The sequence below is a fragment of the Schistocerca cancellata genome, unplaced genomic scaffold (assembly GCF_023864275.1).
Source record: "Schistocerca cancellata isolate TAMUIC-IGC-003103 unplaced genomic scaffold, iqSchCanc2.1 HiC_scaffold_1147, whole genome shotgun sequence".
NCBI lineage: Eukaryota > Metazoa > Arthropoda > Insecta > Orthoptera > Acrididae > Schistocerca > Schistocerca cancellata.
The window spans coordinates 8,824,196-8,837,743 of record NW_026047146.1 but is presented as its reverse complement, the minus strand read 5'-3'; the positions used below and the strand labels follow the sequence as shown (position 1 = coordinate 8,837,743).

At 40.8% G+C, this 13,548-nt stretch overlaps 1 protein-coding gene across 4 annotated transcripts in view; it reads left to right on the top strand.

The window, feature by feature from the left end:
- Positions 1-13,548, top strand: part of LOC126159813 (zinc finger protein 737-like) — a 335,328-nt gene that overhangs the window by 33,137 nt on the left and 288,643 nt on the right. For all 4 annotated transcript variants that reach the window (XM_049916618.1, XM_049916615.1, XM_049916616.1 and 1 more), the window contains one exon: positions 7,332-7,379. In XM_049916618.1, the coding sequence (XP_049772575.1) occupies positions 7,332-7,379 (48 nt within the window). The remainder of the gene's footprint in view (positions 1-7,331; positions 7,380-13,548) is intronic.

The following is a 13,548-nucleotide window of genomic DNA, read 5'->3' as shown; positions in this document are numbered from 1 at the left end:
CTGTCCCATGACTTTTATCACCTCACTATGTATGTTCTTCAATGAGTTACACAGTAATTCAACTAAACATACTCAGAGGTGCCCACAATATAAACATATTTATCCTCTGACTGTAGGAACTGAAGGCTACAGTTAAATACATAAAAGTATAAAGTTGATAACTTCCAGACCACAAATATAACATTAACTCTTAGCGCTCAACCAATGGGGTAGCCTAGACTGCCATATTTGGTCATTTTATTATTTCTATGTGCATACTTCAGAAAATGTAGTTTAATTGATGCACCACATTAATGAACTCCCCAAACCGTTCTTTTTGCAGTGATGTGTTGAGCAAAAATATTATGACATATGATGTTGGCAGATAAAATGATTACCTGTTTTCCAAGTTAAAAGTGAAGATTGCTTCATTATTGTGGGGAGGGGGTGAAGAATTTCTGTTGATCCCACCAGTAAGATTTTGAGAAGTATGATGAATGATATACCGGGTGATCAAAAAGTCAGTATAAATTTGAAAACTGAATAAATCACGGAATAATGTAGATAGAGAGGTACAAATTGACACACAGGCTTGGAACCAAAAAAATACAAACGTTCAAAAAAAGTCCGACAGATGGCACTTCATATAATCAGAATAGCAATAATTAGCATAACAAAGTAAGACAAAGCAAAGATGATGTTCTTTACAGGAAATGGTCAATATGTCCACCATCATTCCTCAACAATAGCTGTAGTCTAGGAATAATGTTGTGAAAAGCACTGTAAAGCATGTCCAGAGTTATGGTGGGGCATTGGCATTGGATGTTGTCTTTCAGCATCCCTAGAGGTGTCAGTCGATCATGATACACTTGCAACTTCAGGTAACCCCAAAGCCAATAATTGCACGGGCTGAGGTATGGGGACCTGGGAGGTCTTTTTTTTTCTTTTTTTTTTTGTTCTGATAAAACCCCATGTCATTCCAAGCATGTTTGTCAATTTTTACCTCTCTATCTACATTATTCCGTGGTTTATTAAGTTTTCAAATTTATACTTACTTTTTGATCACCTGGTACTTCAGACGGGGGAGAAGTAAACACTGGAACACTCTGGATTGCATCTTCAGCTTAGACTAACCACTACTTTGGCCACAGATCCATTTACTAAGTCTGTGTTCATAGCTCTGGGTTCTTGTTTCAGCCATGGGATAATGAACTTTGTTAATGCTGATATTATAAGACTTCTGAAAGGATACAAATCCACAATTTAGTGGAAAAACAGTTTTACTTCCTTGCAGGATATGTGTACATTGTCAAATGTCTGGTGTGGTGGCACTGAAGGTAGTTTATCTCCCATGATCTAATTTAGACTCCAGTGACTTCTTTTCACACTATAGTGAAGTTTTTAAGAATTGTCTGTATAATGTCTCAGAAGAGAAATTTAAAGTGTTTGTCAAGTTATATTTTTCTTTATGTAACTAAATTTAATGGGACTACTGTGAATGGTATCTTTTTTAGTAATGTGAATAAATATGGTCTGCAATATCAATAAATGTAATGTAATTGATGGGCATATTTTAATTTTCAACATAACACTGAAAAACAGTGAATACAGACAAAATAAAGAATATATTGTACTTCAAAAATAAAATTTCAACTTTGCTTGTATGCAGGGTGAGATGACAAAGAGAAGCCAACCCCAAGTATATCCAGAATGGGCAAATACAGCAAACTGTGGTTTTAGCTGAGATATAGCAGAGAATGCGGCGAATTTTCTGACTTAAGTAGTTTTTAAAGTTTATAGCTGCTGAATTATTACACTGACTTTAAGAAGTGGAATTACATGTTTTATTCGCTTGCATGAGAAAGTGTGTTCAAAGGGAATTTTAATGGGACAACACGTGTTTAACTTAACCCAAATGTACACAAGATAACAGTACTGCATACCATTTCCCCACCATTAAGAGAAGAACATTTGTCCTACTGTACCAAATGTAAGCAAACATGTAACTCTGTCACAGTTCATATTTTCATTAATACAGTTGTTTAACAAGTGCTCAGACTGCTGGACCGACAGCATTGTATGCTGAATTTCAAGGGACCGTATGGCAGCAATGGCCTGTGTTGTATAGCACTTCATGTCTTCAGGATTCTTGGTTTTCCTTGTAGGCTTCTTAATTTAATTTTCACCACAGATAAAAGACCAGAAGCATTAAGGTTGGCAAGATGTAGGCCATTTTATATTTCACAAATGATCACTCTAACAATTTCAAAGTTTTCTGTTAAGTAAATCTATAATTACCTTTGTAGAATGGATAGTACATTTGTTGTGGTGGTACTAAATGGATTGCATTGTGGCCAGTGGGCTCTCTTTCCAGTAAGTGCAGCTACATATCTCTTATAAACTGCAGAGACTTGTAGTTACTTAGAACACTATCAATGAAACAGGTGCACAAGAGACAATTCTTCAAAAGGCTGTAACACACATTGACAGACAAAGGTTGTTTATTCACTTCTCTTGGCAAGCATAGCTTTCAGCTGACCAGTAGTGCATGATGTAAACAATGATTTGCTGCTACTAACATTCATTTTAATCGGATTACTCTAGTGAAGTTGTCTTCTCCCTTGACAAATTTTGCCCCTCACCCACACTTATGCCATTATCAAATTGACAATTTCGCATTGCTTTTGATGAGTCCTGTCAACTCACTTCTTCTTGTAGTCAGATTGTGCCAAATTTAATTCAGTCATCACTAGTAATCTGATCTAAAATTGCAATCTTCAGCTTTCTTCTGTAGTAACATATTTCAAGTGCTTCTCTTCTCTCATCATCGATCACTATTATCATCCATTTTATTACTTATCTTCCATGTTTCACATCTGTAGAAGGCTACACTTCAGAAAAGACTGCCTAACAGATAACTGTTTATTCACTCTTAACAAAAGTTACTTTTTTGGAACTGTATTTTCATGCTATTGCAGGTCTGTATTTTATAGCCTTCCTATTTTGCCCATCATCAGTCAGGTTCGTATACAAACAGCAAAACTCATCTTCTGCAATTAATGACTGTATATCTCTAATTCTTTCAGCATCACATTATTTAATTTGACTTCATTCCATTACCCTTGTTTAGATTTTGTAGATACTCATCGTATAAGCTCCTTTCAAGACTGTGTCAGTTCCGTTCAATTTTACTTTCAAGTCTTTTTCTGTCTTTGATAGTGTTATCCAGTGTGACAGTGTAGTCGATGGCAGTGGAATTACTTGTGGAAAAATTCCTGTAGTAGTTGGTGTGAGAGCTGCACCTTTTTTTAGACTGAAGTCAGCTGATAGGTATACCTACTTAAAGGAAGTCCCACTAACTAAGGGCTCACCATCAGAGGACATATTTCCAAGTAGTGAAGGAATTACCATATTTCATCAAAATGTAAGAGATATTAGAGATAAAGTTAGTGCACTGCTTATAGATGTTGACTCTGAAATTATTGGTATATCGGAGCACCACTTAAATATTTGACAATTCAGAGGCTTCCTTTACGAGGATACAGATTAGCAGGCTGTTTTTCAAGGAGTCCCTTGCAGGGTGGGGGACTGGCTATATGCGTAAAAAAAACAGTATTCCATTTGAGTCCATAGACTATCATGGCACTGCTCTGAACAGATATTTGAATGTTGTGCAGGGGCAGTTGAAGTTAGTGAAATTTAACTTCTAATTGTTGTTGTTTATAGGTCCCTAACTCTGATTTGAGAGCATTTCTGCTCAAGCCAGAGAGGGTTCTTGATTCACTTTGCAGGAAGTACCAAAAATTAGTTATGTGTGGTGACTTCAATATAAATTTTGTATATGATGGTGCAAGTAAAAGGATGTTGGTAGATCTCCTAAATTCATATGATATGATGCTGACTGCCTTTTTTCCAGCTAGGCTTCAGGGGAACAGTAGCACAGCCATAGACAATAGTTTTATTCATTCTTCATTACTAGATGGGCATTCTGTTAACAAAAGTGTGAATGGCCTTTCAGACCATGGTGCACAAATTTTAACACTAAAAGGCTTTGGCACTCAAACGAATGTCACATATAATTACAAACTATGTAGGAAAGTTAATCCAATAGCAGTAGAGAGTTTTTTAAACCTTGTCAAGGAACAAATGGCAGTATGTTTATGGTGTCGACAACATAGATGATAAATATAATGCTTTTCTTAACACATTTCTCATGCTCTTTGAGAGTTGCTTCCCATTACAACATTCTGAACAGGGTACTAGCAGTCATAGGCAGCCTGGGTGGCTGACTAGTGGGATAAGGAATTATATCAAAATGTTAGAAGTATTCACAGTCAAGCTACAGTAGCCCATTGCAAACAATATTTTAAGGTGCTTAAAATGTTATTAGGAAGACAGAGTATGTGGTATGCAAATAGAATAGCTGATTCACAGATAAAATTGTCAGTTGTGAAGGAAGTGTGTGGTCAGCAGCACAAGGTCGATGATCCAAAGTCAGATCATAGTAAAAACATTTCTGTTATTGACAAATCAGATATATGTACCGCATTTAACAATCATTTTTGAATCACTGCAGGTGAATTACATAAAAAATTAGTTTCTGCAGGGAATCACATAACTTCCATGGCGAATGCCTTTCTGAGATTGATGTCTGAAAATCTCCTCTGTGATACAGGCAAGGGAGAGATTGAGTCAATAATTAAATCAGTGAAGACTAAGGACTTTCATGGACATGATAGAGAATATTAAAGTATTGTGCTGCAAATGTTAGCCCTGTATTTAGCCATATTTGTAATTTTTCCTTTAGGAATGGTCAGTTTCCTGAACGATTAAAATACTCAGTAGTAAATCCTCTTTGTAAAAATGGCAAAAGGTATAATGTAGACAATATTAGATCTATTTATATGTCATTAGTGTTTGCTAATGTTATTGAACAGGCTGTGTATGTAAGGATAATTGATCATTTTATATTGCACAATTTGCTATCAAATGTACAGTTCAGCTTTAGAAGTTGTTTAACAATTGATAATGCTATACTCTCCTTTCTATTTGAGGCACTGGATGGGTTAAACAAAAAGTTTTGAATGCTGGGCATATTTTTTGATTTAACGAAGGCATTTTATTCTGTTGTTCACAAAATATTGCTCCAGAAGTTGGGCCATTATGGAATACAGGGAGTAGCTCACAATTGGTTCACCTCTTGCATGAACAACAGACATCAAAAGGTGATTATTCACAATGCTGAGAGTGGCTGTGATGTAGGCTCTGAGTGGGGTACAGGTCAATTGGGGGGTGCCCCTGGGATCAGTGTTGGGGCCACTCCTGTTCCTTATTTATATAAATGATGTGCCCTCTAGTGTTATGGGTTACTGGAATATTTCTGTTTACTGATAACACTAGCTTGGTAGTAAAGGATGTTGTGTTAACCATTGGCTTGGTTTCAAGTAGTGCAGTTCATGACATAAGTTCATGGCTTGTAGAAAATAAACTAATGCTAAATCACAATAAAACTCAGTTTTTACCGGTTTTAACACATAATTCAACAAAACTTGATGTTTTAATTTCACAGAATGGGCTTATGATTAGTCAAACTGAACAGTTCAAATTTATAGGTGTTCAGATAGATAATAAACTGTTGTGGAAAGCCCACATTCAGGATCTTGTTCAAAGACTTAATGCTGCCATTTTCACTATTCCAAAGGTATCTGAAGTAAGTGATTGTTCAACATGAAAATTAGTGTTCTTTGCTTATTTTCATTCACTTTTGTCATATGGTATTATATTTTGGGGTAACACTTCCCATTCTATAAGGGTATTTTTGGCTTAGAAACAGGCAGTTTGGGCAATAAGTGGTCTATGTTCACAAACCTCTTGTCGACCCCTGTTCGTGAGTCAGGGTATTTTGACATTGACCGTACTATCATTTCTTGTTAGCAGTATCAGCTTATTTGCAAGAATAAACAACTTTCACTCAGTTAATACTCGGCAGAAATGAAACCTGCATTTGGATCAAACTTCCTTCACTCATGTGGAGAATGGTGTGCAGTATACTGCTGCATCCGTTTTCAATAAGTTACCACTCGAGTTCAAAAATCTTAGCAGTAAACCACGCACTTTCAAATCAAAACTGAAGAGTTTCCTCATGGGTCACTCCTTCTATTCTGTTAAGGAGTTCCTTGAAAAAGTAAGCTGATTCCTATTGTATTGTTGATTGCGTTTACTTAAACTTATGGATTGACTTTTTTTTCTTGGGTTCCTAACATCTACATCTACATCCATACTCCGCAAGCCACCTGACGGTGTGTGGCGGAGGGTACCTCGAGTACCTCTATCTTCTCCTTTCTATTCCAGTCTTGTATTGTTTGTGGAAAGAAGGATTGTCGGTATGCCTCTGTTATTACTTGTATGTTGTAATTTCATGTAATGACATGTTCCATGACCTTGGAGATTTGCTCCTATGGAACCTGAGTGTAAATAAATAAATAAAATCAACAAACTGTAGTTTTTATTTCTTCTCCCTGAACTTTAATTCACGTACTAAATTTGTCCGTGGTTTCCTTTACTGCTTGCTCAATGTTCAGGTATAAAAACATGGGGATAGGCTACAACTTGATCACACTTACTTCTCAACTACTGTCGTCCTTTCATGTCCTTTAACGCTTAGAACATCAAAATGGCGTCTGAAGAAGTTGCAAATAAGTTTTGTTCCCTGTGTTTTTTCTGTGCTACTGTCAAAATTTCAAAGAGTGTGTTCCAGTCAGCATTGTCAAAAGCTCACCTTACATCTAAATGTCCTATAAACAGAGGCTAGCCTTTCTTACCTGCTGAGTTAAGTTGTGAGGTCAGTATTTCTTAATGTGTTCCTACATTTCTCCAGAAACCAAAATTAATGTTGCCAAAGTTGGCTTCTGTCAGTCACTTCATTTGTGTGTAAATCATTCATGACAGTATTTTGCAATAATGACTTCTTAAACTGATGGTTCAGGATATTCACATGTCAGCTCCTGCTTTCTTTGGACCTGGAATAATCACATTCTTATTAAATTGTGAGAATATTTTGTTTATTTCATATATGTTACATGCCAAATAGTTTTTTTCTCATGAATGAATGAATGAATGAATGAATGAACAAATAAATAAAAACACTGAACTTATACTTTAAGAGAAGTGTGTGATCTTGAGTCATGTTTTAATTTGGTGCATGCCATTAGTGTATTCTCCTCATCCTCTTAAAGAAAAGCACTTTATACAATAATTCATGTGAGAGATTCGTAATGTCGTGAATGTAGCGTGTGCATGTACTGCGTGTTGAACGATAGTAATGAATCTCTTACATTATTTCTTTGTTACAGATGTCCAGCAATCCCGAATATGATCCTTTGGGAGTTAAGATGGAGGAGGTAAGCTACTGCTATGTCTTAAGGTCTGTTAAGTCTTTCTTTTCTCGGGATATAACTATCTCTTGTCTAGTTTCTGTGTGCATTTAATGGAGCCTCAAATTTCAGAGGAGGAGGGTGTAGTATTCACAAGGAAAAACACATTCAGCTTTAGGTGCTGCATTTTTTATACAGCAGGTGGGTACTTGGGGAAACACAAAATTCATACTGCTAATCCATTGTAAGTTGTGAGGCATGGTAATGTCAAATAGATTACAGATGAATGGGTAGTTTTATTGTACATGATTTCTGCAGGAGAGATAGGACTCCTTGCTTTTTGGAACCATAAACCCAAGTTCTGAACTTATGTACTCACCATTGTAGTTTGTATTGGAAAATGTTCAGACGTCTTTGAAATGAAAGAAATTCTCAACTCCCCTACTTGGCAGATTATAGGACAACATGACTGAGAAGTAAATGTACTTCTTCATCTCTTATTTTGCACAAATTTATGATACATGCAGGGCTTGGCCAGAAATGAGAATGACAGAAGTGGGAACTCCAGATATCCAAGCATTTAGAAGGAATAGTATTTTGGTGCAGGTCGGGTAAGGCATGGGCCATTTACACTCCTGGAAATGGAAAAAAGAACACACTGACACCGGTGTGTCAGACCCACCATACTTGCTCCGGACACTGCGAGAGGGCTGTACAAGCAATGATCACACGCACGGCACAGCGGACACACCAGGAACCGCGGTGTTGGCCGTCGAATGGCGCTAGCTGCGCAGCATTTGTGCACCGCCGCCGGAAGTGTCAGTCAGTTTGCCGTGGCATACGGAGCTCCATCGCTGTCTTTAACACTGGTAGCATGCCGCGACAGCGTGGACGTGAACCGTATGTGCAGTTGACGGACTTTGAGCGAGGGCGTATAGTGGGCATGTGGGAGGCCGGGTGGACGTACCGCCGAATTGCTCAACACGTGGGGCGTGAGGTCTCCACAGTACATCGATGTTGTCGCCAGTGGTCGGCGGAAGGTGCACGTGCCCGTCGACCTGGGACCGGACCGCAGCGACGCACGGATGCACGCCAAGACCGTAGGATCCTACGCAGTGCCGTAGGGGACCGCACCGCCACTTCCCAGCAAATTAGGGACACTGTTGCTCCTGGGGTATCGGCGAGGACCATTCGCAACCGTCTCCATGAAGCTGGGCTACGGTCCCGCACACCGTTAGGCCGTCTTCCGCTCACGCCCCAACATCGTGCAGCCCGCCTCCAGAGGTGTCGCGACAGGCGTGAATGGAGGGACGAATGGAGACGTGTCGTCTTCAGCGATGAGAGTCGCTTCTGCCTTGGTGCCAATGATGGTCGTATGCGTGTTTGGCGCCGTGCAGGTGAGCGCCACAATCAGGAATGCATACGACCGAGGCACACAGGGCCAACACCCGGCATCATGGTGTGGGGAGCGATCTCCTACACTGGCCGTACACCACTGGTGATCGTCGAGGGGACACTGAATAGTGCACGGTACATCCAAACCGTCATCGAACCCATCGTTCTACCATTCCTAGACCGGCAAGGGAACTTGCTGTTCCAACAGGACAATGCACGTCCGCATGTATCCCGTGCCACCCAACGTGCTCTAGAAGGTGTTAGTCAACTACCCTGGCCAGCAAGATCTCCGGATCTGTCCCCCATTGAGCATGTTTGGGACTGGATGAAGCGTCGTCTCACGCGGTCTGCACGTCCAGCACAAACGCTGGTCCAACTGAGGTGCCAGGTGGAAATGGCATGGCAAGCTGTTCCACAGGACTACATCCAGCATCTCTATGATCGTCTCCATGGGAGAATAGCAGCCTGCATTGCTGCGAAAGGTGGATATACACTGTACTAGTGCCGAAATTGTGCATGCTCTGTTGCCTGTGTCTATGTGTCTGTGGTTCTGTCAGTGTGATCATGTGATGTATCTGACCCCAGGAATGTGTCAATAAAGTTTCCCCTTCCTGGGACAATGAATTCACGGTGTTCTTATTTCAATTTCCAGGAGTGTATATTAGTATAGTTTATAGGGAGTGGCTGGCACAGTGAAAAGAATACAAAACAATAATCTGAAGGTTATATGTAAATCGAAGGTCAAGGGGGGTGGAAATGAAAGGAAAGGGGAGGGATAATTGCTGTCTGCTACATTGGGACATTATGCAGAATTGGTGGCGACAAGTGAAAGTATGTACCAGACTGTGATTCGAACATGGGATCTCCTACTTACAGGGCAGGTGCGATAAACACTGTACTATCTGGAACACAGTGTTACCACAACTGCACGGACTGTCTTGGCTCGCCTCACAGCCGATCCACACTCCCATTGAGTGCCACCTATCCTCAGCCCCTGTCAATTTCCTCCATATTTGCTCATCTGAGATTCCCAGAGGAGGTAGGACATACTTGTGCATCCACATTGAAGTAGCTGGATTCATTGCCTAGCTAGGCCTATAAAATTATATGAATGTGTGGTGTCTGCTCTTTTGGACATGGACAGGAGCTGTGGGTAGGTGGTGCTCGATGGGAGTGTGGATCAGCTGTGAAGCAAGCTAAGATAGTCCATGCAGTTATGTCCTGGATGGTGCAGTGGTTATTGAACCTGCCTGGTAAGCAGGAGATCCAGGTACACATGTTCACTCCGTAATGTCCCAATGCAGCTGATAGCTGTGATCGATTCCCTTTCCTTCCCTTTATTCCCTCTCCACCTTTAATTTACATATAATTTATAAGAGGTGCAGATTCTGTGTCATGTCTGTGGTTTCGGACATGTCAAAAATGGTAGACAACCAACATTCATGTAGTCTGAAGGTAGTTAGGTCAAGCCCCTATGTGGATGATTCCTTTAATCTTCTAACAATATTGTGAAAGTTGCTACTCACCATATAGTAGAGATGCTGAGTCACAGATAGGAACAACAAAAAGACTGTCACAAATATAGCTTTCATCCAGTAAGGCCTTTCTCAGAATTAAATGACAATCATACACTTATATACTTGTGCAAATGCAACTCACACACACATGACTGCAGTGTCAGACAATGAGGCCACACTGTGAGTAGCAGCACCAGTGCATGATGGGAATGGTGACTGGGTGGGGGTGAGGTGGAGGTTGGTGTGGGGAAGGGGAGGAATAGTGGGATAGGGGTGACGGAGGTAGAGGGTGACATCCTGTTGGGGAGCACACAGGATTGAGGTGGAAAGAGGGTAGGGCAGCCATGTGCAGTTGGGAGGTTAGACGAAGGGCAGTGGAGAGATGGAGAGGGGGAATGCGGAAAAGAGGAAAAGTAAAATGACTGGGTGTGATGGAGAAATGAGGGCTGTGTAATGCTGGAATGGGAATAGAATGGACTGGATGGGAGAGGACAATGACTTACTAAGGTTGAGACCAGGATGTTATGGGATCATAGGAGATATTACAGGGAAAGTTCCCACCTGCGCAATTCAGAAAAACTGGTATTGGTGGGAAGGATCCATATGGCACAGGCTGTGAAGCAGTCATTGAAATAAAGTATGTCCTGTTTGGCAGCATGCTCAGGAACAGGGTGGCCCATTTGTTTGTTGGCCACAGTTTATTCAGTGGTCATTCATGTGGACAGACAGCTTGCTGGTTGTCATGCCCACATAGAATACAACACAGTGGTTGCACCTTAGCTTGTAGACTGCTTGACTTGTTTCACAGGTAGACCTACCTGCCTTTGATGGGATAGGTGATATTTGTGACTGGACTGGAGGTAGGTGGTGGTGGGAGGATGCATAGGACAGATCTTACATCTATGTCTATTACAGGGGTACGAGCCATGAGGTTAAGGGGTTAGAAGAAGGGGTTGTGTAAGGATGGATGAGTATATTATGTAGGTTTGGTGGATGGTGGAATACCACGGGGATGGATGAATATATTCTGTAAGTTTAGTGGATGGCAGATTACCCATTGTATTCTGGCCAAATTGCTCTTAAACAGTGGGAAGCAAGAAGGTGCTTAAAACATTAGTGTACGCCTGGTCTGCCATAGTACCATGTGAAACAACATGGGCTTCAAGCCCCCTCCATGAAAAACACGACCACGCCATACCACCACTGCCTCCGAATTTTACTGTTGGCACTACACGTGCTATCAGGTGATGTTCACTGGGTATTCACCATACACACACCCTGCCATCGGATTGCCACATTGTGTACTGTGATTTGTTACTCGACAAAATGTTTTTCCACTGTTCAGTCATCCAATGTTTACGCTCCTTACATCAAGCGAGGCATTGTTTGGTATTTACTGGTGCGATGTGTGGCCTATGAGCAGCCGCTTGACCATGCAGTCCAAGTTTTCTCACCTCCTTCCTAACTATCACAGTACTTACAGTGGATCCTGATGCAGTTTGGTATTCCTGTGGGATTATATGGATAGGTGTCTGCCTATTATAGATTACGAATGTCTTCTACTATCGGAGGTATCTGTCAGTCAGCAGATGATATTGGACTGTACACTTTTGTGCTGTAAGTGTCCCTTCACATTTCCACTTCACTATCACATTGGAAACAGTAGAACTAGGGATGTTTAGGAGTTTTGAAATCTTGTGTACAGACGTAGGACACAACTTTCACCCAATCGTCTGGCCACGTTCAAAGTCTGTGAGTTCTGCAGAGTGCCCCATTCTGCTCTCTGATGATGTATAATGTTTACTGGAGTTGCTGATATGGAGTACGTGGCAGTAGATGGCACCACAATGCACCTAATATGAAAAATGTATGTTTTCGGGGATGTCTCCATACTTTTGATCAGATAGTGTGCTGCCTTACCCTCTTTCCACCTCAGTGCTGTATGCTCCCCAACAGCACGTCACTGTCTGCCACCACTATGCTACTATCCCTCTCCCTCACTACCCCAACCTCCTCCTTACCTCCCACCCAGTTGCCGCTCACTTCATGATGCACAGGTGCTGCTGCTCGCAGTGTGGCCTCAGTTGGCTGAGACTCCAGTCATGTGTGTAGGAGTTGTGTTGGTACGAGTGTGTATGTGTGTGTCTGTTGTCTAATTTTGATGAAGGCCGTACTGGCTGAAAGCTATATTTGTGACAGTCTTTTTGTTTCTCCCATATGCGACTCAGCATCTCTGCTATATGTTCCATTCTGTCCTGGATTTTCCCTTGTTTGATTTTTTAATCTTCAATTTTTATATTACACTGCAAATAAACTGAAATAATGTCCAGTGTATTAGTGTACTGTATTTATTAATATTTCATATAAGAGAAGAAAAAGAGAGGCAGAGGAAAATTTGAGAGTGCAAATAAATTCACAAGAACGGATTGTACTTAGTGTCCACAAGGACTTTGCTAATTTCCGTATCACTATATCATCAGCAAGATTTGCTGTAATTCTCAACTGCCTGAGATTTGACAACCCTGATGACACGGAGTTACGTAAGGTTTCTGATCCAGCAGCTGCTATAACAAACATTCTACATAAATTCAACAAAAATTCGCAGCGATCCTATATTTTTGGGGTTAATGCTACAGTTGATGAAATGCTAATTGGTTTCAGAGGACACTGTAAATTCAAAATGCATATTCCATCTAAACAGGTGAAGTATGGCCTGAAGCTTCAATGCCTAGCCGACTCCAGGACTAACTTCATCTTCAAAACCTATCTCTACTGTGGAAAAGGTACTGATGGAGCAGGACTTTCCCCAGACGAGAAGAAATACGCCATTATCACTCAGGCTGTCCTCAGATTGTGCAAGCCAATAGCACACGCTAACCGAAACAACACTGGTGATAACTGGTATGTCAATTATACTTGCAGATGTGCTACAGAAAAATGGTTTGACCACAGTGGGAACAATGCGGAAGAACTGAAAGGAAATTCCTGCATCTTTCTTGCCTTCCTGTAGACTTGAAGTTGGAACAACGCTGTATGGATTTACCAAACGCATCACGCCCATTTTGCATGTGCCTAAGAAAGGAAGAGCAGTAATTCGTATATCAACAATGCATCACTCCATAGAAGATGATGTGGAAAGTAAAAAACCTGTAATAATAGCCCACTATAACAACACAAAGGGTGCTGTTGATACTGTAGACAAAAAGTGTGCCAAATATTGTTAAAGTCGCTGCACACAACGTTGGACCATGGCTGTGTTTTTCCATATTCTTGACACGAGTGTT